The following is a 26188-nucleotide window of genomic DNA, read 5'->3' on the forward strand; positions in this document are numbered from 1 at the left end:
GGTTGCCTTAGTATCTTGAATCTTTTTGGGATCCACCGTGAAGTCCACGGCAGAGAAGAAGTTGGCAAAATAGCAGATATGGTGGAAGCGTACTTGAGAGTCTCTCTTGTAATGGTGTCATCGTTGCTGCCCCATGACCTTTGCCAAGGGTCCGAGGCCACCCGTCACAGGTCTGAGGATGCCCGCTGGGTCTTGACCCATCTGGTTGCCAGTTGTGAGAGGGTGGGGTCACCAGATATAGAAGACTGAGGCAGCTACAGTCACCCTTGCCATGCTAGTTTTCCTACAGACATGATACACACATACAGGACCAGCCGTTGGCCGTCATAGGATCTGTATTTACTATTCTAGCTCCATGTACGGTTCAATACGGGGTTCGGTTACAAAGAGATCCCAGGCAAATATATCTACACTTTTAATATTTTCATACACTCACTCAAAACTACCTAAAACACTATGGGGACTGTTCTCATACAGCAGCGATCCTCAAGAAGAAAGTGTTTGTCTGGTTCTGTCAGGGTTTACCGACACTACAAGAACAGATCCAGATCTCACGGTGTGGGTTACACATGCCCCTACACGCATGCTCACAAGAACTTCCATCGGGCAGTAGGTTCAAGCGCAAGAGAACTCGGTTTAGGGCTACAACTTACGCTGCGGGAGTTCTGCTGTCCTTCACTCTCCATCTCAGGACCTGTGTCCCCCCCAACCTGATAAGTGCTCCTCTGGTACAGCCTCCCCCTTCATGATACCCCCAGGGTTACTATCATTGTCTATAATAACATAAGTAGCAAACTCTTCCTTACCAGTCTCAGCCCCCTCCCCCAGGTGTTCAGGATCTTGTCACTACAATAATAGTGTTCTGTAGCCCACCTTGTTCTCCACCTCTCTGCCAGTGACCCTCAAATCTACAACTTTGTAGAGTCCTTATCCTCCATCCTCCCATTACCCTCCACCACCCGGCCAAGGTCCCACACACCCACAATCAGCGGCTCCTTGTTGATGTCCCTCTCCTCACCTCCTGGGAGTGTCCCTCATGCTATAAAGAGTGTATCGTTCGTGTGGCCCCCTTGTCCTCCTCCCCTCTCCTCACCTCCTGGTAGGAGACCCTCACGCTTACAAGTAGATCCTTTGTGTTGCCCCCCTGTCCTCCTCCCCCGTCTACCTCCCGACCAGGGTCTCTCACACTCACAATCAATGGCTCCTTGTTGATGTTCTGCAGGTCCAGCGCGATCACAAACTCCCTGGTGCCCAAGTAGAGCCGGTCTTGATCTTGGTCGATGAGGAGGATCCGGTAATCGCTGGTGTTAAAGGTGAAGCTGAAGGGCCGGGCGGTGCGAGTGTCCATCAGATCTAGAAAGGAAGAGAGGTGAGACCATGAGATACGCGAGAACTCCACCGTGATACAGCTTCCACACAGCATCTCCTCACCCGAGACCACCTGTCCATGGGAACAAGTGGACACCTTAACACAGCAAGGAGGGCGGTAGGGTCACACACCATTTAACTCAAGGATGCCGTGCGATTGGGGGAGGGGCTAATAAATGTACAGCCCTCACCTGCCCTTCTTCCCACTCCTGTGTCAACAGAGGGGATGCTTGATTCCAGTAGTCCTAGGAGATGTCCAGAGATGCCAAGTTTTAATTAGCCCTTGACACGGTCCTGGACTGATGAGGGAGGAAGCGCCTGAATAGAATTGTATGGGTGCCCAGTACACTGAAAGGGAGGAGGCTGGGGAGGGGGCAGGGGCGGGCCCACACAGGGGATGGCAGGAACTAAGACTTGATCAGATAAAGATAACTGTGACCTATTCTTGACAAACTGGTGACCATCTGTGGACCAATTGTTTTTAACATCCTGCTATGGAGTGTGCCGCACAGGAATGATTATTACAGACTGAAAGGTGAAATAGTATCAGAGTCCTCTGCACTAATGGGACTAGGAGTAAAACATAAGTTACATAGGGAATATTATAGAGAGTTACAGGATTTCAAAATGACTATTTTTGTGAACATTGCTACCAGCTGGTATTCAGTGACTGATTTTAAGCTTGTGAAAGAGGTGCTGAAGATGGGGACCCAAAAGAACCCTCCTTGAAGCCCTGACCTACAATCTCGAGGGAGTAACTAGGTTTCCGAACAGTAGCTAAAACCAGTTATGAAGAACATGTGATGGTGTTTTCCATGCATTTCAGTCAACCAGACCAAAGCGAGTGGCTGGCACCCATCGTTGTAGTAACAAAAATCAACTCAACCTTATGGTTTTGCGTGGATTACTTTGAGTCATCAATATGCACAGAACTTAATACATCCTATTTACTCCAAAGAGGCGGATGTGTTTGTGGTGCTCACATGCTACTTTGTGGTAACCAGATGCTGTATTAAATTAAGCACGATCATTTGATGTAACAAAGGGTACCGGCAGGTATGTTTAACATAGCATGGCCAAGAACAGGGCTCCTTAAATATACATGAAAAATCCACATTGCACGGTCTCAGTAGTGTTCAAAGTTTGGGGCAAGTCCCACTAGAAGGGTGTGACGCTCCAATGAGGGATAAGAGGCTCTGGCCGGGTGATGAATTTGGGGCCACAATTACATAGGTTTCATTTTCCGGTTTCCTAATAGTGAATTTTTGTGATTTGCTATTAGGAAATCGCAAACACATATGTACTAATGTGTCTTTGACACATTTAGCTATTCCTAATAGTGTTGCAATTGACCTACCTCATCAATATTCATGAAGTAGGGGTGAAATTTGTGATCTATTGGGAATCGCTGAAAACTGAGGGATGGTGGTCCGCTGGAGACAGCAGACTACTATGACTGTGTTTGCTTTTAAATAAAGCAACATTTTTTTTCAAATGCAGTCAGTTTTCCTTAAAGGAAAATGGGTTGTGTTTCAAAAACAAATTTTAAAGGTTCTGTTTTATTTTTTAAGAGTAGGTAGTGGTCCGTGGGGTCACAGCCTCCTCTGAAAAAATGTTTTCGTATGCATTCACAAAGGGAAAGGGGTCCCCTGGGCCTCCCTTCCCATTTGCAAATGGGTTACAACCTACATGAAGTAGGCGATAGAATGCGAATGTTTTGCGACCGCATTTTGCTTGCAAAACATTTGTACATAGCAGTCGCTATTAGGGAGGTACTCTCTTAAAACACTCCTTCCTAATAGCGAATAGCTAACCCATTTTGCGATTTGGTAACAAGGTACAAAATCACAAAATGGGTTTGGTACATAGGAAAATGCATTCTTTCAGTCGTCAACGACCCTATTCTGCGAATCGGACTCTTTGCGATCAGAAAAACCTCGGTACTTGTAGCGCAACGTTTGTCTATGGGTTGTGCAGACAAACTTCATGTTGAAAACCAGTGCTGTGCTTTAGCAAAAGAAACCAGTGGCCTTGAGGCACTCTGCAAGGGGCTGTCAGTAATGGCTTTTGTCAGCCAGGATCCGGCCGGAAGTGGATGTCAAAGGCGGGCTCCATGTAGTCTCCGCCCTCCCAACCCCAAAAGCGTGTGTTGAGGGCCCTTTTACGCAAATGTACGAACGGTTATATATGTTCGGAGCTGCCTGGTGGCCCCATGCATTCTACAACTCTTCAGCCATTCCTAGTACTTTAGCCAACACCGCATGGCATTCTGGGACAAGTAGTCAACATTGCCATCATGATTTTCAAAAACAAATTCTGCATTCAAAAAGTATTTGGCTAAAAAGCAAGTGTTGGCTCAAAGTGTTAATGTAATACCTGCAAGCGTGAAAACAGCTCAAGATGGGAAGGTTGGGGGGGGGGGGCAGAGATGTTTTAGGCAAAGTGGGAGGTTGTGGAGGAAGGAGACGGATTGGGGTTCCTCCAAGTGACCCCGCGGTCTCTGGGGGTCAGGGTGCTCCTGCGGACGGCGAGGATGACCCCCCAGGTGTGCCCTGCGGGGTGGGTTGGACCGGTTACGACCCCATGCGTCTGCGGTGCTACAAGGCCTTCCGCACACAGACGGGGTCTGTGGGGACCCAAGAAGGGGGTGCAACCCCTTAAGGAGGGGATGAGGAACTGAAGGTAATGGGTGAACCCTCGGGGAGGTAATGTAGAACCCTGGGGGGGGGGGTGTAGAACCCACGGGGGGGAAGGTGGAACCCACGGGGAGGAGGGTGGAGCCCACGGGGGGAGGATGGAGCCCACGGGGGGGAGGGTGGAGCCCACGGGGGGGAGGGTGGAGCCCACGGGGGGAGGATGGAGCCCACGGGGGGGAGGGTGGAGCCCACGGGGGGGAGGGTGGAGCCCACGAGGGGAGGGTGGAGCCCACGGGGGGAGGGTGGAGCCCACGGGGGGAGGATGGAGCCCACGGGGGGAGGGTGGAACCCACGGGGGGGAGGGTGGAGCCCACGAGGGGAGGGTGGAGCCCACGGGGGGGAGGGTGGAGCCCACGGGGGGGGAGGGTGGAGCCCACGGGGGGGGAGGGTGGACCCACGGGGGGAGGGTGGAGCCCACGGGGGGAGGGTGGAGCCCACGGGGGGAGGGTGGAACCCACGGGGGGGAGGGTGGAGCCCACGGGGGGGAGGGTGGAGCCCACGGGGGGAGGGTGGAGCCCACGGGGGGAGGGTGGAACCCACGGGGGAAAGGTTGATCCACATGGAGTGCACGCTCAGAGCTCTCATGAACGCACCACAATCACCGCCTGTATCCGGCCGGACTCTCTGTTCATTGACGTCCATGGATCCCCTCGACTCTCTGCGCCCCCCCCCCCCTCATCCCCCCCACCGGGGGTCACTCGCGGATGATCCGGTTCTTGGCCCCGTGTTCACTTTCACCAGGACAGACAACCGCCGATGGGGCTGGACAGAGCCAGTCACAGGATAAGGGAGAGTCACTGGAACAGGGACGCTTCTACAAGCCTGAGGCCCCCAGACACACACAGAGCTGGACAGAGCCAGTCACGCGTCAGGACAGAGCCAGTCACGCGTCAGGACAGAGCCATTTACGCGTCAGGACAGAGCCAGTCACGCGTCAGGACAGAGCCAGTCACGCGTCAGGACAGAGCCAGTCACACCTCAGGACAGAGCCAGACACACCTCAGGACAGAGCCAGTCACACCTCAAGACAGAGCTAGTCACACCTCAGGACAGAGCCAGACACACCTCAAGACAGAGCCAGTCACACCTCAGGACAGAGCCAGTCACACCTCAGGACAGAGCCAGACACACCTCAAGACAGAGCCAGTCACACCTCAGGACAGAGCCAGTCACACCTCAGGACAGAGCCAGTCACACCTCAAGACAGAGCCAGTCACACCTCAGGACAGAGCCAGTCACACCTCAAGACAGAGCCAGTCACAGGATAAGGGAGAGTCACTGGAACAGGGACGCTTCTACAAGCCTGAGGCCCCCAGACACACACAGAGCTGGACAGAGCCAGTCACGCATCAGGACAGAGCCAGTCACGCGTCAGGACAGAGCCAGTCACGCGTCAGGACAGAGCCAGTCACGCGTCAGGACAGAGCCAGTCACACCTCAGGACAGAGCCAGTCACACCTCAGGACAGAGCCAGACACACCTCAGGACAGAGCCAGTCACACCCCAGGACAGAGCCAGTCACACCCCAGGACAGAGCCAGTCACACCTCAAGACAGAGCCAGTCACACCTCAGGACAGAGCCAGTCACACCTCAGGACAGAGCCAGTCACACCTCAAGACAGAGCCAGTCACACCTCAGGACAGAGCCAGTCACACCTCAAGACAGAGCCAGTCACAGGATAAGGGAGAGTCACTGGAACAGGGACGCTTCTACAAGCCTGAGGCCCCCAGACACACACAGAGCTGGACAGAGCCAGTCACGCATCAGGACAGAGCCAGTCACGCGTCAGGACAGAGCCAGTCACGGGTCAGGACAGAGCCATTTACGCGTCAGGACAGAGCCAGTCACACCCCAGGACAGAGCCAGTCACACCTCAGGACAGAGCCAGTCACACCTCAGGACAGAGCCAGACACACCTCAGGACAGAGCCAGTCACACCCCAGGACAGAGCCAGTCACACCCCAGGACAGAGCCAGTCACACCTCAAGACAGAGCCAGTCACACCTCAGGACAGAGCCAGTCACACCTCAGGACAGAGCCAGTCACACCTCAAGACAGAGCCAGGCACACCCCAGGACAGAGCCAGACACACCTCAAGACAGAGCCAGACACACCTCAAGACAGAGCGAGTCACAGAATAAGGGAGAGTCACTGGAACAGGGACGCTTCTACAAGCCTGAGGCCCCCAGACACACACAGAGCTGGACAGAGCCAGTCACGCATCAGGACAGAGCCAGTCACGCGTCAGGACAGAGCCAGTCACGCGTCAGGACAGAGCCAGTCACACCTCAGGACAGAGCCAGTCACACCTCAGGACAGAGCCAGACACACCTCAGGACAGAGCCAGTCACACCCCAGGACAGAGCCAGTCACACCCCAGGACAGAGCCAGTCACACCTCAAGACAGAGCCAGTCACACCTCAGGACAGAGCCAGTCACACCTCAGGACAGAGCCAGTCACACCTCAAGACAGAGCCAGTCACACCTCAGGACAGAGCCAGTCACACCTCAAGACAGAGCCAGTCACAGGATAAGGGAGAGTCACTGGAACAGGGACGCTTCTACAAGCCTGAGGCCCCCAGACACACACAGAGCTGGACAGAGCCAGTCACGCATCAGGACAGAGCCAGTCACGCGTCAGGACAGAGCCAGTCACGCGTCAGGACAGAGCCAGTCACACCTCAGGACAGAGCCAGTCACACCTCAGGACAGAGCCAGACACACCTCAGGACAGAGCCAGTCACACCCCAGGACAGAGCCAGTCACACCCCAGGACAGAGCCAGTCACACCTCAAGACAGAGCCAGTCACACCTTGTTAGACGGGGACCTGGAGGGTCGGCCGAGCACAGTGATCGCACAGACAGGTAACTTCCCCCCCACAGATGGACACCACACAAAGATTAGGGTAACACCTTTTATAGGCACTTCTGGTAGTAGAGTGGTACGATACAAGGCGATCAGGACACGATGATCCTCTCAATTCTAGTCTCTAGTAAGGGGAGGGGGTAGCGGGACAGTCTTGGTACCCACGGGTACGGGTGTGTAACGGTGATAGCTCACAATCCTCGAGCTCGGTGTTCGGATGGGTCAGACCGCGGCAGCGCCGGCAGGTCCCGAAGAGGTCGTAGGTGGCAACGGGCCGCGGCAGCGCCAGCAGGTCCCAACGAGGATGAAGGTTACAACGGGCCGCGGCAGCGCCAGCAGGTCCCACGAGAATGCAGGGTGCAACGGGCCGCGGCAGCGCCAGCAGGTCCCACGAGGATGAAGGTTACTACGGGCCGCGGCAGCGCCAGCAGGTCCCACGAGAATGCAGGTTGCAACGGGCCGCGGCAGCGCCAGCAGGTCCCACGAAGATGAAGGTTGCAGAGGGCCGCGGCAGCGCCAGCAGGTCCCACGAGGATGAAGGTTGCAGAGGGCCGCGGCAGCGCCAGCAGGCAGGACAAGAGTTCACAAGGCAGGGCTGTGGCAGCGCCAACAGTCCGTCAAGGATGAGTTCGTCGCGGGGTCTCTCGACTCCAGGATACAACTGCCTTCCTGTCCTGGGGCGGCCCCAGTTATAGGTCTGGCGCCCTTTGATGTCCGGACCCTCGCTCTTGGAGGTCGGGAGGTCTGGGATGAGGGAGTCCAGACACCCAGCAGGGGGGTGGAGCCAGCGCCCGAGGAGGCTGGGGGTGCTCGGCACCTGGCGGGGGAGAGCCATCGACACTTCTTACTCCCATTGACCTGCCAAGTGGTCCGTTCACCTCCTGGGTGGAGGGTGGTGCCGGGATGTCGGGGCCTGGCCAGGCCCAGGGTTGGGGTCGGGCTGAGGCCGCGCGGCCGCGTGGTGCCGTGTCCAAGATGGCGGCTGGGCCGGGCAATGGTGCTGACGGTGGCCCGGGCCCTGTCCTGCGGGGAGGGAGCGAGCCCTTCATGTGGCCTGTCCAACATGCGTCCCCCCCAGCTGAAGGCGGGGAGAGTCACCCATCTTCTTGGGGACTTTCCTCGTCGAGGCGGAAAAAGCGGGACAGGCCATCCGCGTTGGCGTGGTCTTGGCCAGGACGATGCTCCACAGTGAAGTCCATCCCCTGCAGGGAGATGGACCATCGCAATAGTTTGGGGTTCTCCCCCCGCATCTGCATGAGCCATTGCAGGGGCCGATGATCTGTTTGTACCCGGAAGTGGGTTCCGAAGAGGTAAGGCCGGAGCTTCTTGAGGGCCCATACTACTGCGAAGGCCTCTCGCTCAATGGTGCTCCAGCGCTGTTCTCGGGGCAGGAGGCGTCTGCTGATGAAGGCCACGGGTTGGTCCACTCCTTCGGGGTTCAGTTGGGAGAGGACGGCCCCAATACCATGGTCGGAGGCATCGGTCTGCACAATGAACTCGCGGCTGTAGTCGGGGGCCTGGAGCACCGGAGCGGTGCACATGGCGGCCTTCAGCGTCTCGAAGGCTGCTTGACAGTCGGGAGTCCAGTTGACTCTTTTTGGGTGGTTCTTAGACGTGAGCTCCGTGAGGGGCCCCACAATGCTGCCATAGTCCTTTACAAACCGCCGGTAGTATCCGGTGAGCCCCAGGAAGGCTCGGACCTCGGTTTGTGTCTCGGGGGGTTGCCAGGACTGAATGGCAGCTACCTTGAGTTGGAGGGGGGCCACCAGACCGCTCCCCACTTGGTGTCCGAGGTAGGTCACGGACCCCTGGCCGATTTGGCACTTGCTGGCCTTTATGGTGAGGCCGGCCTGTTGGAGGGCCTGCAGGACCTCTCTGAGGTGGCGGAGGTGATCCGTCCAGTGGCGGCTGTATACCGCGATGTCGTCCAGGTAGGCGGCGCTGAATTCTTCGAGGCCTGCCAATACCTGGTTCACCAGTCTTTGAAAAGTGGCTGGAGCGTTCTTCATGCCGAAGGGCATCACTCTGAAATGGTAGTGCCCATCCGGGGTGGAGAAAGCGGAACGTTCTTGGGCTCTGGGGGTGAGGCCGATCTGCCAGTAGCCCGCTGTCAGGTCGAAGATGCTTAGGTAGCAGGCTGCCCCCATGCGGTCGACTAGTTCATCTGCTCGGGGGATAGGGTGAGCGTCGGTTCGGGTGACCGCGTTCAGACCCCGATAGTCAATGCAGAACCGGAGTTCAGGGGTGGTGCCCGGGGCCGCGGCCTTGGGGACCAGGACGACCGGGCTGGCCCAGGGACTGTCCGAAGGTTCGATGACTCCGAGGGCGAGCATCTTGGAGACTTCTTCTTGGATGCATGTACGTACCCGATCCGGTACTCGGTACGCCCGGTGTCGAACAGGAGGACTGTCCCCCGTGTCCACGTCGTGCAGACACCAGGAGGTGACTCCGGGTGCGAGAGAGAACAGGTTTGCGAACGGCAGCAGGAGGGCCCGGCAATCTTGACGCTGCTCTGGGGTCAGGGCCTCAGAGAGTCGGACCCCGTCCACCGAACCATCTCTTTCCCGGGTCCTCAGTAGGTCAGGGAGGGGCTCGGAGTCTCCCTCTGCGCCACTGTCGGTAGCCATCAGCAGGCTGAGCTCTGAGCGCACGAAGTGGGGTTTGAGTCGGTTGGCGTGGAGGACCCGGAGGGGGTTCCGGGGGGACTCCAGGTCGATGAGATAGGTGACGGGGCTCCTGCGCTCGATCACCTTGAAGGGCCCCGTCCATTTGTCCTGCAAGGCACATGGTTCGATGGGGGACATCACCCATACCTGCTGACCCGGTTCAAACTCGATGGAGGAGGCATGTCGGTCGTACCACTTCTTCATGTCCTCTTGACTGGCCTCCAGATTGGCTTTAGCGATCTCCCTGAATTTCCGGGTCTGATTACGGAGGGTCAGGAGGTATTTGTAGACGTCCGGAGGGGTCTTTAGGGGGGCCATTTCCCATTCCTCCTTCACTAGGCTGAGAGGCCCGCGAACGGGATGTCCGTACAGGAGTTCGAAGGGGCTGAAGCCGAGGGACTTCTGGGGGACTTCTCGGTAGGCGAAGAGGAGGCACGGTAGTAGCACGTCCCACTGGCGGCGTAGGGGTTCTTCCAGCCCCATGATCATCCCCTTGAGGGTGCGGTTGAACCGCTCGACCAGTCCGTTCCCCTGGGGGTGATAGGGGGTGGTGAATCGGTAAGTGACTCCGCACTGCTGCCAGAGGGATTTCATATACTTTGAAATAAAGTTCGTACCCCTGTCGCTGACGACTTCCCGGGGGAAGCCCACTCGAGAGAAGATCCCCATCAAGGCTCGACCCACTACTGGGGCTGTTATCGTACGAAGGGGGACCGCCTCAGGATAGCGGGTAGCGTGATCCACCAGGACCAGGATGAAGCGATGTCCCTGTGCTGTTCGGGGGTCCAGGGGCCCCACAATGTCTATTCCCACCCTTTCGAACAGGGTGGTCACCACGGGGAATGGTTGTAGGGGTGGCTTGAGTTTGCGGCCGCTCTTCCCACTGGCCTGGCAGGTCGGGCAGGACCGGCAATGGTGGGATACGTCATTTCTCATTTTGGGCCAAAAAAAGTGAGTCACCAGGCGGTGGTAGGTCTTGTCTTGGCCCAGGTGCCCGGCCAGGGGGACATCATGGGCTAGGTTCAACAGGAAGTCTCTGAAGTGGAGGGGCACCACCAGCACTCGCCCGGCCCCCAGTTCTGTGATTTTCTGTTCGCTGTACAAGAGATCATTGTCCCAATAAACCCAGTGGGCCCCGGTGGTGTCTCCTTGGCTCTGGGCGAGCGCTTGCTGTCGCAATCCCTCGAGGGAGGGGCAGGTCTTTTGCTCCTGCCGGAATTGTTCCTGGGTGGGCCCCCCTTCTTGACGCCACTGAGCCAGGTCGGGAAGCTCGGGGGGCTGTGTGGACCCCTCTGGGGTGGGGTCCGGGTGGTCGGTCTGGAGGAAGTCTTCTTCTGGAGTGATCGAGGGCGGAGGTGCTGCCCATTCTGGTTCTTCTGGTCTAGGGATGGTGCGGGTGGCCATGGACCGGGTGGTTACGCACGCCCAATCCGGGAGACCCAACATCCCCAGATGCTCTCTTCTTTCCACAGCGGCCCACGGGGAGCTCTCGAGATCGTTCCCCAGGAGGCAGTCTACGGGGGCATCGTCACGGACAGTTACTTTCAGCATGCCGGACACCCCTCCCCATTCGAAGGGGACGCAGGCCATCCGACACAGGCTCTCCGAGTTATCTGCCGATCGGACGGGGCAAAGTACGTTTGGTAGGATTTGTTCTGGGGTCACCAGGTGACAGCGGACGGCCGTCACACTGGCCCCGGTGTCACGCAGGGCCTCGGCCTTGCGCCCATTGATGCTCACCCATTGGCTGTACTTCCGAGTGTTGGCGGGCAGGGGAGTCCGCGGGACCATGTCTCTTCCTCCTAGGCATGCCAGGGTCATGGCGGCGGGTTCCCACTCGAACTGCTCCGACTCATAGGTCTCCGTGTCTTCGGAGACTTGTTCTTCTCCTAGGGCGGCGGCCGCCATCTGGCGGGGCCCGGGGGCCTGGTTCTTCGGGCAGGTCGGGTCACTGGCATAGTGGCCGACTCGCTGGCATCGATGACACGTCACGTTAGCTCGGAACCCCGGGCGCATCGGGGGGTTTCCCCGGCCTGCTGGGGCCGGGGTGGCGTTAGTGGGTGCGGCCGGGGCGGCGTCTCTGCCCCGGCCCGGGCCTCCTCCTCCTCCTCGGGGACGATGGTGACCTTGGTTGGTTCTGTTCTGCTCATTCGGCCCACTCCGGGCCACTCGGGTGCTCTCCCACCGGTCAGCCTCGGTGGCGAGCTGCCGGGGTTCAGTCAATTTACTGTCGAGGAGGTGCTGCCTGAGCTCGACAAAGCAGTTGTTGGAGAGGTGCTCCCACACAATGAGATTGAAGAGTTGTTCGTAAGTGGTTACGTTGTTACCCTTGATCCACCCCTCGAAGGCTCGGCTGAAATAGTTCACGTATTCCAACCACGTCGTACCTGGGATCCGGGTGCAGTTGCGGAACCTCTGGCGGTACATTTCGGGTGTAAGTCCATATCGACTGAGGAGGGCGGCCTTCATGTGGTCATAGGACGTCATTTGATGGTCCGGGAGCTGCAGCAGGGCATCACGACCCTCGTTGATGAATCTCCCCCATAGACCGGCTCCCCAGTCACTTCGAGCGACCCGGTGGGCGGTCATGGCAATCTCATAGGCCTTGAACCACTGCTGTATGTCGTCGTTCCGATGATATTCTCGGACCACATCCTTGGGGATGTGGACCTTCTGCTCGGTAGGACCCGGGGAGTGCGGTTGCTCGGGCACCCCTAGGTTTTTGTTCAGTTTGCGTATTTCTATCTCCGCTAGTTTGCACTCGTGCTCGTATGCCAGTCTTTTTTCTTCGAGGTCTCTCTGTCTCTGTTTTTCCTCTCGCTCTTCTCTGAGCCGTAAGTGTTCTAAGTTTATTTTTTGTTCCGCCAGTTTCAATTCTCCGTCTAATCTGAGTCGTGCCAAGTCTAACTCGTGTAATCTATTTTTTTCCCGCTCTTGGATCTCTTCATGGGAGGGGCCTGTTCTCCGTTCCTCCGTCCGGGTGGTGTTGACTTCCGGGGCTGCGGGGTCCCGGGGGGTTGCGGTATTTGTCTCTGTCCAGGCCTCTAGGGCGTTTTTGAAGTCTTCTTTTGTGCTTAGCCCGGTGGTAGCAATGCCTAAGTCCATGCAAAATTGTTTGAGCTCTCGGTGGTTGTATTCTTCCAGCTTTTCCATCTGGAACTTCTCCGCCGATCCGCTCTCTTTGGTCGTCATTGTGGTTTTAGTCGTAGGGTGAGTTACTGTCTGTAAGGTACGCGTTGGTTCGGATCGCGCCGCTAGCCACCAATGTTAGACGGGGACCTGGAGGGTCGGCCGAGCACAGTGATCGCACAGACAGGTAACTTCCCCCCCACAGATGGACACCACACAAAGATTAGGGTAACACCTTTTATAGGCACTTCTGGTAGTAGAGTGGTACGATACAAGGCGATCAGGACACGATGATCCTCTCAATTCTAGTCTCTAGTAAGGGGAGGGGGTAGCGGGACAGTCTTGGTACCCACGGGTACGGGTGTGTAACGGTGATAGCTCACAATCCTCGAGCTCGGTGTTCGGATGGGTCAGACCGCGGCAGCGCCGGCAGGTCCCGAAGAGGTCGTAGGTGGCAACGGGCCGCGGCAGCGCCAGCAGGTCCCAACGAGGATGAAGGTTACAACGGGCCGCGGCAGCGCCAGCAGGTCCCACGAGAATGCAGGGTGCAACGGGCCGCGGCAGCGCCAGCAGGTCCGACGAGGATGAAGGTTACTACGGGCCGCGGCAGCGCCAGCAGGTCCCACGAGAATGCAGGTTGCAACGGGCCGCGGCAGCGCCAGCAGGTCCCACGAAGATGAAGGTTGCAGAGGGCCGCGGCAGCGCCAGCAGGTCCCACGAGGATGAAGGTTGCAGAGGGCCGCGGCAGCGCCAGCAGGCAGGACAAGAGTTCACAAGGCAGGGCTGTGGCAGCGCCAACAGTCCGTCAAGGATGAGTTCGTCGCGGGGTCTCTCGACTCCAGGATACAACTGCCTTCCTGTCCTGGGGCGGCCCCAGTTATAGGTCTGGCGCCCTTTGATGTCCGGACCCTCGCTCTTGGAGGTCGGGAGGTCTGGGATGAGGGAGTCCAGACACCCAGCAGGGGGGTGGAGCCAGCGCCCGAGGAGGCTGGGGGTGCTCGGCACCTGGCGGGGGAGAGCCATCGACACTTCGTACTCCCATTGACCTGCCAAGTGGTCCGTTCACCTCCTGGGTGGAGGGTGGTGCCGGGATGTCGGGGCCTGGCCAGGCCCAGGGTTGGGGTCGGGCTGAGGCCGCGCGGCCGCGTGGTGCCGTGTCCAAGATGGCGGCTGGGCCGGGCAATGGTGCTGACGGTGGCCCGGGCCCTGTCCTGCGGGGAGGGAGCGAGCCCTTCATGTGGCCTGTCCAACACACCTCAGGACAGAGCCAGTCACACCTCAGGACAGAGCCAGTCACACCTCAAGACAGAGCCAGTCACACCTCAGGACAGAGCCAGTCACACCTCAAGACAGAGCCAGTCACAGGATAAGGGAGAGTCTCTGGAACAGGGACGATTCTACAAGCCTGAGGCCCCCAGACACACACAGAGCTGGACAGAGCCAGTCACGCATCAGGACAGAGCCAGTCACGCGTCAGGACAGAGCCAGTCACGCGTCAGGACAGAGCCAGTCACACCTCAGGACAGAGCCAGTCACACCTCAGGACAGAGCCAGACACACCTCAGGACAGAGCCAGTCACACCCCAGGACAGAGCCAGTCACACCTCAAGACAGAGCCAGTCACACCTCAGGACAGAGCCAGTCACACCTCAGGACAGAGCCAGTCACACCTCAGGACAGAGCCAGTCACACCTCAAGACAGAGCCAGTCACACCTCAGGACAGAGCCAGTCACACCTCAAGACAGAGCCAGTCACAGGATAAGGGAGAGTCACTGGAACAGGGACGCTTCTACAAGCCTGAGGCCCCCAGACACACACAGAGCTGGACAGAGCCAGTCACGCATCAGGACAGAGCCAGTCACGCGTCAGGACAGAGCCAATCACGCGTCAGGACAGAGCCAGTCACGCGTCAGGACAGAACCATTTACGCGTCAGGACAGAGCCAGTCACGCGTCAGGACAGAGCCAGTCACGCGTCAGGACAGAGCCAGTCACGCGTCAGGACAGAGCCAGTCACGCGTCAGGACAGAGCCAGTCACACCTCAGGACAGAGCCAGTCACACCTCAAGACAGAGCCAGTCACACCTCAGGACAGAGCCAGTCACACCTCAGGACAGAGCCAGTCACACCTCAAGACAGAGCCAGTCACACCTCAAGACAGAGCCAGTCACACCTCAGGACAGAGCCAGTCACACCTCAAGACAGAGCCAGTCACACCTCAGGACAGAGCCAGTCACACCTCAGGACAGAGCCAGTCACACCTCAAGACAGAGCCAGTCACACCTCAGGACAGAGCCAGTCACACCTCAAGACAGAGCCAGTCACACCTCAGGACAGAGCCAGTCACACCTCAGGACAGAGCCAGTCACACCTCAAGACAGAGCCAGTCACACCTCAAGACAGAGCCAGTCCCACCTCAAGACAGAGCCAGTCACACCTCAAGACAGAGCCAGTCACACCTCAGGACAGAGCCAGTCACACCTCAGGACAGAGCCAGTCACACTTCAGGACAGAGCCAGTCACGCGTCAGGACAGAGCCAGTCACACCTCAAGACAGAGCCAGTCACACCTCAAGACAGAGCCAGTCACGCGTCAGGACAGAGCCAGTCACACCTCAAGACAGAGCCAGTCACACCTCAAGACAGAGCCAGTCACACCTCAGGACAGAGCCAGTCACACCTCAGGACAGAGCCAGTCACGCGTCAGGACAGAGCCAGTCACACCTCAGGACAGAGCCAGTCACGCGTCAGGACAGAGCCAGACACACCTCAAGACAGAGCCAGTCACACCTGAAGACAGAGCCAGACACACCTCAAGACAGAGCCAGTCACACCTCAAGACAGAGCCAGTCACACCTCAGGACAGAGCAAGTCACATCTCAAGACAGAGCCAGTCACACCTCAGGACAGAGCCAGTCACACCTCAGGACAGAGCCAGTCACACCTCAGGACAGAGCCAGTCACACCTCAAGACAGAGCCAGTCACACCTCAGGGCAGAGCCAGTCACACCTCAGGGCAGAGCCAGTCACACCTCAGGACAGAGCCAGTCACACCTCAAGACAGAGCCAGTCACACCTCAGGACAGAGCCAGTCACACCTCAGGACAGTGCCAGTCACGCGTCAGGACAGAGCCAGTCACGCGTCAGGACAGAGCCAGTCACACCTCAGGACAGAGCCAGTCACACCTCAGGACAGTGCCAGTCACACCTCAGGACAGAGCCAGTCACACCTCAGGACAGAGCCAGTCACACTTCAGGACAGAGCCAGTCACGCGTCAGGACAGAGCCAGTCACCCCTCAAGACAGAGCCAGTCACACCTCAAGACAGAGCCAGTCACACCTCAGGACAGAGCCAGTCACACCTCAAGACAGAGCCAGTCACACCTCAGGACAGAGCCAGTCACACCTCAGGACAGAGCCAGTCACACCTCAGGACAGTGCCAGTCACGCGTCAGGACAGAGCCAGTCACGCCTCAGGACAGAGCCAGTCACACCTCAGGACAGAGCCAGTCACACCTCAGGACAGTGCCAGTCACGCGTCAGGACAGAGCCAGTCACACCTCAGGACAGAGCCAGTCACACTTCAGGACAGAGCCAGTCACACCTCAGGACAGAGCCAGACACACCTCAGGACAGAGCCAGACACACCTCAGGACAGAGCCAGTCACGCGTCAGGACAGAGCCAGTCACACTTCAGGACAGAGCCAGTCACGCGTCAGGACAGAGCCAGTCACACCTCAGGACAGAGCCAGTCACGCGTCAGGACAGAGCCAGTCACACTTCAGGACAGAGCCAGTCACGCGTCAGGACAGGACAGATCCTCTCAGGGGTCAGTAGGGTTGAGGCAGAGTCAGTCACGTGTCAGGACAGAGCGAATCACACCTCAGGACAGGACAGCTCCTGTCAGTGGTCAGTCACGCCACACTTCACCTGATGTTTGACTGACTTTGCCCCAGCCCAGCCGGCATTGAAAGCAGCGGCCTGTCGAGAGCCCGGCATCCCCCTTTATTCTGTTTTCCAGCGCCTCGAAGCCATTGCGTTCGAGGTGCTATCACTGTCAGACTCTCGCTCGCTCCACATGGAAGTTTAAACACGTTAATATGGGGAGAGGCCGGGCTCATTCCTGACATGTCTGTGCAGGCGAGCACACGAGGGCTCTGAGCACAGGGTGCGCCGGAAGAGCGCACCTGGGGGCCTCCGGGTCTTATCTGGGGGGTCCTGGGCTGACACCCACTCTGCGTGCCCCGAGCTGCACTCTGTGCGCAGGAGTGGACTCGGAAAAGCGCCCGCCCTCTAGCCGCTAGATGGCGCCCGCGCTTGGATAACAGGATGGTTTTTAGGTCTCGCCTCGGCAGCGCGCGTGCACTACTCCAGGAGGGTCTTTAGCCACCAGTCTTCACTTTTCAAGCACTCGCACTCTTGCTTGTGGCGGCATCCACCTTGCAGGAGCGAGCAGCGGCGCGGCCACGTTAATTACAAACGTATGGCCGCTGCCCGCTGCCCGCAAGGTGGATGTCGCCACAAGCACGAGTGCGAGTGTTTGAAAAGTGACGACAGTGAAGACCGCTTGTTTACGTCGTGAAGCACTTCCACCCGTCCCGGCCTCTCTTCCCTCGCTGATTTTTTAACCCCTTGCCTGCTCATGACAGAACCACGCTGTCATGAGCCACGGGCGGCGTGTGCTCAGGACGGCGTGGTTCCGTCATGCGGCTGCCTCTCCGCCCACACGGCATGAATTCCCCGCCTGTGCAGGCGAATTAATGAGCAGGCGAGGCCGTGAAGGAACCGCCCATGACTCATGACGGCGTGGTTCCGTCACAAGCACAGCGGCGCCGCGCTCACCCCCGCGCCAAAATTCACAGCAAAGGGATAAAGGTCTATTAAACCAGCGCGACAGCTGCACTTGCCAAGCTGAAAAGTGAACAATGGCAGCCTGAGCTTTTCTTTTCTACAGTGCTTGTTTGTTTCTAATATTCGGCCTCTTTCTGCTCTCCCATGTGCCCCCTTCGAGATCCTCCTCTCCTTACGCGTTCTGCCAACACCCGCCTCCCAACAGTCATCCACCACCACATCCACCACCACCACGTCCACCACCTCCACCACGTCCACACATCCACCACCACCACATCCACCACCACGTTCACCACCACGTTCACCACCACCACGTCCACCACCACGTCCACCACCACGTCCACCACCACCACCACTACTTCCACCACCACGTCCACCACCACGTCCACACAACCACCACCACCACATCCACCACCACGTCCACCACCACCACCATGTCCACCACCACCACTTCCACCACCACCACGTCCACCACCACCACGTCCACCACCACCACGTCCACCTTCACCACCACCACCACGTCCACCACCACCACGTCCACCCCCACCACATCCACCACCACATCCACCATGTCCACCACCACGTCCACCACCACCACAACAGCAAAAACGAGGAGAAATCCTTGTTGCACCACTTTTAGACCAAGATTTTCCTGGTCTTATTTTTTGGTGCTGCCCATATTTACGCCAGCCTTGTCCATAAAGCAATGGGTGTTGCGGCGGAACGCCCACTGCACGCCCCTTTCATGCTCAGTGCTGCGTGAATTGAGGCATATTTACAAGGTAGGGTTAAGCCACGCCCCTTTGATGCTCAGTGCTGCATGAACAGAGGCACATTTACAAGGTAGGGTTAAGCCACGCCCCTTTGATGCTCAGTGCTGCGTGAATAGAGGCGCATTTACAAGGTAGGGTTAAGCCACGCCCCTTTGATGCTCAGTGCTGCGTGAATAGAGGCACATTTACAAGGTAGGGTTAAGCCACGCCCCTTTGATGCTCAGTGCTGCGTGAACAGAGGCACATTTACAAGGTAGGGTTAAGCCACGCCCCTTTCATGCTCAGTGCTGCGTGAACAGAGGCACATTTACAAGGTAGGGTTAAGCCACGCCCCTTTCATGCTCAGTGCTGCGTGAATAGAGGCGCATTTACAAGGTAGGGTTAAGCCACGCCCCTTTGATGCTCAGTGCTGCGTGAACAGAGGCACATTTACAAGGTAGGGTTAAGCTACGCCGCTTTGATGCTCAGTGCTGTGTGAACAGAGGCACATTTACAAGGTAGGGTTAAGCCACGCCCCTTTGATGCTCAGTGCTGCGTGAATAGAGGCACATTTACAAGGTAGGGTTAAGCAACGCCCCTTTGATGCTCAGTGCTGCGTGAACAGAGGCACATTTACAAGGTAGGGTTAAGCCACGCCCCTTCCATGCTCAGTGCTGCGTGAACAGAGGCGCATTTACAAGGTAGGGTTAAGCCACGCCCCTTTGATGCTCAGTGCTGCGTGAATAGAGGCACATTTACAAGGTAGGGTTAAGCCACGCCCCTTTCATGCTCAGTGCTGCGTGAATAGAGGCACATTTACAAGGTAGGGTTAAGCCACGCCCCTTTCATGCTCAGTGCTGCGTGAATACCACGCCCCTTTGATGCTCAGTGCTGCGTGAACAGAGGCACATTTACAAGGTAGGGTTAAGCCACGCCCCTTTCATGCTCAGTGCTGCGTGAATAGAGGCACATTTACAAGGTAGGGTTAAGCCACGCCCCTTCCATGCTCAGTGCTGCGTGAATAGAGGCACATTTACAAGGTAGGGTTAAGCCACGCCCCTTTGATGCTCAGTGCTGCGTGAACAGAGGCACATTTACAAGGTAGGGTTAAGCCACGCCGCTTTGATGCTCAGTGCTGCGTGAACAGAGGCACATTTACAAGGTGGGTTAAGCCACGCCGCTTTGATGCTCAGTGCTGCGTGAACAGAGGCGCATTTACAAGGTAGGGTTAAGCCACACCCCTTCCATGCTCAGTGCTGCGTGAACAGAGGCACATTTACAAGGTAGGGTTAAGCCACGCCCCTTCCATGCTCAGTGCTGCGTGAATAGAGGCACATTTACAAGGTAGGGTTAAGCCACGCCCCTTCCATGCTCAGTGCTGCGTGAATAGAGGCACATTTACAAGGTAGGGTTAAGCCACGCCCCTTTGATGCTCAGTGCTGCGTGAACAGAGGCGCATTTACAAGGTAGGGTTAAGCCACGCCGCTTTGATGCTCAGTGCTGCGTGAACAGAGGCACATTTACAAGGTGGGTTAAGCCACGCCGCTTTGATGCTCAGTGCTGCGTGAACAGAGGCGCATTTACAAGGTAGGGTTAAGCCACGCCCCTTTCATGCTCAGTGCTGCGTGAACAGAGGCACATTTACAAGGTAGGGTTAAGCCACGCCCCTTTGATGCTCAGTGCTGCGTGAACAGAGGCGCATTTACAAGTTAGGGTTAAGCCACGCCGCTTTGTCAATAAGGCAAAAGGGTGATCGCCACCAGAACATCAAGAAATGTGAAGTTCTGGTGGCAATACCTGCATTTAAATATGCCCCCAGGCGTCCGAAGGCTGCCCTCCTGTTCTGAGCGGTACAAAAGAAACCGGTCCTTGGATGCTTGTTTCCGGTCCAGGGAAGGCATGGCTTGGCAGTTCGGGCTGGACTGTTCCCATGAGGCACAGGGTCAGACTGATTTGCATATGGCCATGTCTGAACTGGGGTGGTGTGGAGTGCAAAAAAATGATGGATTTAGGCCCAGATCTTTGTACTGGGGTGAATGTACGACATTGTTCTACATTCTGTCCATCAACTGTTGTTTTTGCTCCTGTTCTGAGCTACAGGGAAACAACAAGCTCCAGAGGCCGCCCTGCAGCTGCCCAGCTGACCCGCTGCAACTGGTCCTGCCTGGACCTGCAACTGGTCCAGCCTGGAGCGGCACGTGGGCCTGGCGCTGGGTAGACTCTCGGCCCGGATCTTCCCTGGGTCTCCCCAGTGGTCAGTGCCCCCCCGCCCCCTCCTCTGCGGACTGAACTCTAACTAGTTAATAAAGCTCCTTCCCTATAGCTCACTGGAGGCATCCCTCGCCTCTCTCTCTCTCTGGGCGCTAGATCCTGTTCACCAGTTACACCAGCCGATCCCACTGCCTGCTCCAGGCCAGTGCGGCGGGGGCGGAGTCAGGCTCACCTCAGGCAGAGGTTACTGGCTGCCTTGCTTTGCTGATTTCTGGGTCTTTAGATAACATCAGAGTTTCGCAACATCGGTTCTTGCTCAGGTATGGGGGCTCCGACGGATCCCAGCATGCCTGCACCCCCCCTGCATGCCTGCACCCCTCCCTGCATGCCTGCACCCCCCCTGCATGCCTGCACCCCCCCTGCATGCCTGCACCCCCCCTGCATGCCTGCACCCCCCTGCATGCCTGCACCCCCCCTGCATGCCTGCACCCCTCCCTGCATGCCTGCACCCCCCCTGCATGCCTGCACCCCCCCTGCATGCCTGCACCCCTCCCTGCATGCCTGCACCCCCCCTGCATGCCTGCACCCCTCCCCGCATGCCTGCCCCCTCCCTGCATGCCTGCACCCCCCTGCATGCCTGCACCCCTCCCTGCATGCCTGCACCCCCCCTGCATGCCTGCACCCCCCCTGCATGCCTGCACCCCCCCTGCATGCCTGCACCCCTCCCTGCATGCCTGCACCCCCCCTGCATGCCTGCACCCCCCCTGCATGCCTGCACCCCCCCTGCATGCCTGCACCCCCCCTGCATGCCTGCACCCCTCCCCGCATGCCTGCCCCCTCCCTGCATGCCTGCACCCCCCCTGCATGCCTGCACCCCCCCTGCATGCCTGCACCCCCCCTGCATGCCTGCACCCCCCCTGCATGCCTGCACCCCTCCCCGCATGCCTGCCCCCTCCCTGCATGCCTGCACCCCCCCTGCATGCCTGCACCCCCCCTGCATGCCTGCACCCCCCCTGCATGCCTGCACCCCCCCTGCATGCCTGCACCCCTCCCTGCATGCCTGCACCCCCCCTGCATGCCTGCCCCACTCCCCGCATGCCTGCACCCCCCCTGCATGCCTGCACCCCCCCTGCATGCCTGCACCCCTCCCCGCATGCCTGCCCCCTCCCTGCATGCCTGCACCCCCCCTGCATGCCTGCACCCCCCCTGCATGCCTGCACCACCCCTGCATGCCTGCACCCCCCCTGCATGCCTGCACCCCCCCTGCATGCCTGCACCCCCCCTGCATGCCTGCAACCCTCCCTGCATGCCTGCCCCCCTCCCCGCATGCCTGCACCCCCCCTGCATGCCTGCACCCTCCCTGCATGCCTGCACCCCTCCTGCATGCCTGCCCCCTCCCTGCATGCCTGCCCCCCCCTAGCGAGGAAATCTACGGATAAGAACTTTAGAAGTGTTTACCACAACCCCTCGTGAGTGACTCCAACACCCGTGAGTGACTCCAACTCCCCCGTAAGTGACTTCAACCCCCGTGAGTGACTCCAACCCCCGTGAGTGACTCCAACCCCCGTAAGTGACTCCAACCCCCGTGAGTGGCTCTAGCACCCTGTGAGTGACTCCAACCCCCGTGAGTGACTCCAACCCCCCGTGAGTGACTCTAACACCCTGTGAGTGACTCCAAACCCCGTGAGTGACTCCAACCCCTCGTGAGTGACTCCAACCCCCGTGAGTGACTCCAACCCCCCGTGAGTGACTCCAACTCCCCCGTAAGTGACTCCAACCCCCGTGAGTGGCTCTAGCACCCTGTGAGTGACTCCAACCCCCGTGAGTGACTCCAATCCCCCGTGAGTGACTCCAACCTCCCGTAAGTGACTCCAACACCCTGTGAGTGACTCCAACCCCCCGTGAGTGACTCTAACACCCTGTGAGTGACTCCAAACCCCGTGAGTGACTCCAACCCCTCGTGAGTGACTCCAACCCCCCGTGAGGGACTGCAACACACCGTGAGTGACTCCAACCCCCGTGAGTGACTCCAACTCCCCGTGCTTGACTCCAACCTCCTGTGAGTGACTCCAACCTCCCATGAGTTACTCCAACCCCTGTGAGTGACTCCAACCCCCCATGAGTGACTCCAACACACTGTGAGTGACTCCAACCCCCCGTGAGGGACTCCAACACACTGTGAGTGACCCCCGCCCTTTGATGCTGCCCCCGGGATCAGCCGTCCGGCGCTGGCACCTCTGCCCTGCTGTGGGGGCGCAGCTGCGGGGTATTTTAGGCCACGCTTAGGCCCAGGGACGTCCCCCCCCCTCTTGGGGGCTGTGCGGAGGCGCCGGAGGGCTCGGAGCGCCCTAAGGCCGCGATAATCGCTCCTGATGCCAGACACGGTGGCTCTGAGGGGCTGCACGATGCACTGGTTACTGCAGGGTCCAGCCGCGCCCAGCTCCTGCCCCCTCAGCACCCTGTGGGGGGGGGGGGGGCTCTGACATAGCTCTATGTCTATCTCTTGAGCTTCAACTACACCACCGCTCACCCCTCAGATTCCATGTCATTTACCGCCCACCTGGCAGCGGCCCTTCGTTTATGGAGGATCTCACTGACTTCATCAGCGACCAATACTCGCAAAGTGACAATCAGGCCTTCGTGGGTGACTTCAACCTCCACTGGGGCGCACCGCAAGACTCCTCTGCGAATATGCTGGCCACCTTCCTCTCTGATAACGATCTCATCCAACACTGCACAGAATCAACACACTCTAAGGGATCAATCCTGGACCTTGTTATTTCTAAAGCAGGCATGCTTTCTATCGCTACCCCTATTCACGTAGACTGGTCTGACCACCTCCTCATCCCACTCTCTCTTCACCGATCACACTCTATAACACTTGGCCAACCTAAGAGGGCTACCTCCTGGTTCTGTGACACTAAAAATATTGACACTGTTTTCCTCTGTGAATCAGCTTTCCTGTCACTTCCAAGGCTAGACCCGAACCTAGATGTTGACGAACTCACCTCCCAATGCCTCACAGTTCTTGCAGCCAAAATCAATAACGTCGCTCCTCTCCAAAGCAAAAAGAAAAGGCCCATACCCTCAGCACCTCGGTTCAACAAATCCCTATATGAAGAGAGGAAGCAGATAAGACTCCTTGAGAAACAATGGAGGCAAGCGCCTTCCACCGATAATTTGGCCACGCTTCGTTCAGCAAGATCCAAGTATCACAAACACATCTTCCTTGGGAAAGCGTCGCACTTCAAAACCCTCCTTGACTCAGCTAAAAATAGACCCAAAAAACGATTCGATCTCATCAAGAATCCTAACTGCTCTCCCCCAACCTCCAAGTTGGAGGCTTCTACAAAGAAAGCAGCGGATTACGCAATTTTCTTTGACGAAAAAGTGAAATCTCTTGTGGATCAGGTCGTTCATCCAACCCCTCCAGAGGAGCGCAAATCCTCAGCCATTTGGCAGAACTTTTACCCCATCTCTGAAGATGCCCTCCTCAAGTGCATCCTCGAAACAAAGCCCTCCAACCACTCGCTCGACCCCATCCCTAGTGCCATTGCCATTGACTTCTATACCCATTCTCTGTCCTATTGGGACACTCTGGTCAACCTCTCCCTCTATCAAGGCTCCCTTCCTGTCTCCTTCAAAACTGGGCAGGTCACCCCGCTTCTTAAAACACCCACTGCTGATGCGTCTGACCTCAACAACTTCCGCCCCATCACTAACCTACCCTTTCTTGCGAAGATCACAGAGAGATGTGTAGCGAAGCAATTCTCTCGTCATATCAAGGACAATGATCTTCTTGACAATTTCCAGTCCGGCTTCATTCAAAATTGCAGCACTGAAACAGCCCTTCTGCAAGTGGTTGATGACGCGCTGAGGATACTAGACTCAGGGGGGGTCCTGTCTGCTAATTCTCCTTAACGTTTTTGCAGCCTTTGACACTGTCAATCACGACACTCTCCTCAACACTCTGTGTAGGAAGGTGGATATCTGACTATGGTTACCCCCAACTTTTTGCCTAGTGTTTTGCTGGTTTCTGACTTAGTTGACCTGGGGCCCTGCTATTCAGGACCCCAGGCTTCCTGCTCTCTCTGTTAAAATGGACTCCATGTACCCTAGGTACATATCTAATTGGATACTGGGTCACCTTATCAGTCCCTGTGCAGTGTACCTTAGATACCCAGGGCATAGGTGTACCCAGGGCCTACCAGGGGCTGAAGCATGTATTATGCCACCCCTGGCTGGCCATCCAAAACTGACACCACTGGCTGCTTGACAGCTGGGGCAAGGTGGTGTAATCACCCTTTGCTATAGATATAGTATACCTATATCTAACCCCAAAATGGACACATATACTCCTATCAGTCACTCCTAGGGCAGGCCTTATCAATCCTGAAGGCAGAGTGCTTGGAATTATGTGAGATGGTGCTCTAGCATGAGCTGAGCCTGTCTGCGGCTTGCGGAACCAAGTCCTTATGGCTGTTCCATGATAACGCTATACCATATACTCTTAAGTGCATTAATAATCCTCGTGGTTATTGCTAACTTTGGTATAGCATTATCAAAACATGTCGTGTAAGGTACTGAGAGGGAGGGGTCCCAGCTTAAGTGTAAAGTAATGTGTATAATTTCTAACAATAAATTAAACAAACAATAAATGAGTCCACATTGTTTTATTCACAACGGGACTGGATATACTGAATATATACAAGAACAAATCAATAATGCAATTGGTTGTACAGTGCCCCGAGAGAAAAGGGGAAAGTAAGTGCTCTGGTGAGGATAAAGTGATAGACAGAAATACGTGACAGTAAAATCAATATATTAAGGAGACTGTATTTCCGAATCATATACAGTGTAGTGGACCAAAGGTTCATCACAATTAGATTAAAGAGTCATACTTCACATATAACAATAAATGAAATAAATGTTGGAGTGAAGTTGATGGTGAAATAGATAGTTGTCGACGTTTCGACCCTCAAATGCAGGGATTAGTTGTGCCCTTGCTGCGGGGTCTTCATCAGTACAGAGAGGGGGGGGCAGGCAACCGTGAAACGTAGTTTGAAGGGCGCGGTAAATAGCCACCATCTACTTGGATCCTGTCAAGAAGTTCATGCCGCGTGGTAAAAATCAATGTCGCCACGGGATGCTGTGAGCGGTTAGTGCGATATCAGAATGTTCCCGGTGATTGGGAAGACGCCCTTGGGACCGGCAATGATTCAGAAGTCCGGACAACTTGGAAAAGCCGACTGAATCAGACAAAGGACGCCGCTGTGCCTCCCATGTCGTGTAAGGTGTCATACGCTTTGGATTACTACCCCCTCGCCAGTTCTGGCGACGGGGGTAGCATTCCACCCTTCTAGAGGGATAAGACATGTATGTAACTGTGAACCCCGGTTAAAGTTAACTCGAGCCTCAGCATCACAAAATAGATGCTGCCACCACAGACACAAGTCTGACCTCCTGCTGCTGGGAGTCCTTCCAGCGAGGGAGGCCTGGACAAAGGGTTTCCTGCCTTAGGAGGTGCTAGCACCACCCCAGACAGGATTTTGTGTATTGGGTAGGGAGGCCTGAAAGGAATGAGACATGCCTGGGGCACACAAGGTGTCCTGTGCATACACCGGTTCCAACCAGTTGCTGGGGCACTCC

The 26188-nt window shown here is 57.1% G+C and overlaps 1 protein-coding gene across 1 annotated transcript in view; it reads right to left on the reverse strand.

The window, feature by feature from the left end:
- Positions 1-26188, reverse strand: part of LOC144785725 (semaphorin-3F-like) — a 472039-nt gene that overhangs the window by 132231 nt on the left and 313620 nt on the right. The window contains exon 3 of the mRNA XM_078664515.1: positions 1193-1353. Within this exon, the coding sequence (XP_078520641.1) occupies positions 1193-1353 (161 nt within the window). The remainder of the gene's footprint in view (positions 1-1192; positions 1354-26188) is intronic.

The sequence above is a fragment of the Lissotriton helveticus genome, chromosome 10, assembly GCF_964261635.1.
Source record: "Lissotriton helveticus chromosome 10, aLisHel1.1, whole genome shotgun sequence".
In the NCBI taxonomy this organism is placed as follows: Eukaryota; Metazoa; Chordata; class Amphibia; order Caudata; family Salamandridae; genus Lissotriton; species Lissotriton helveticus.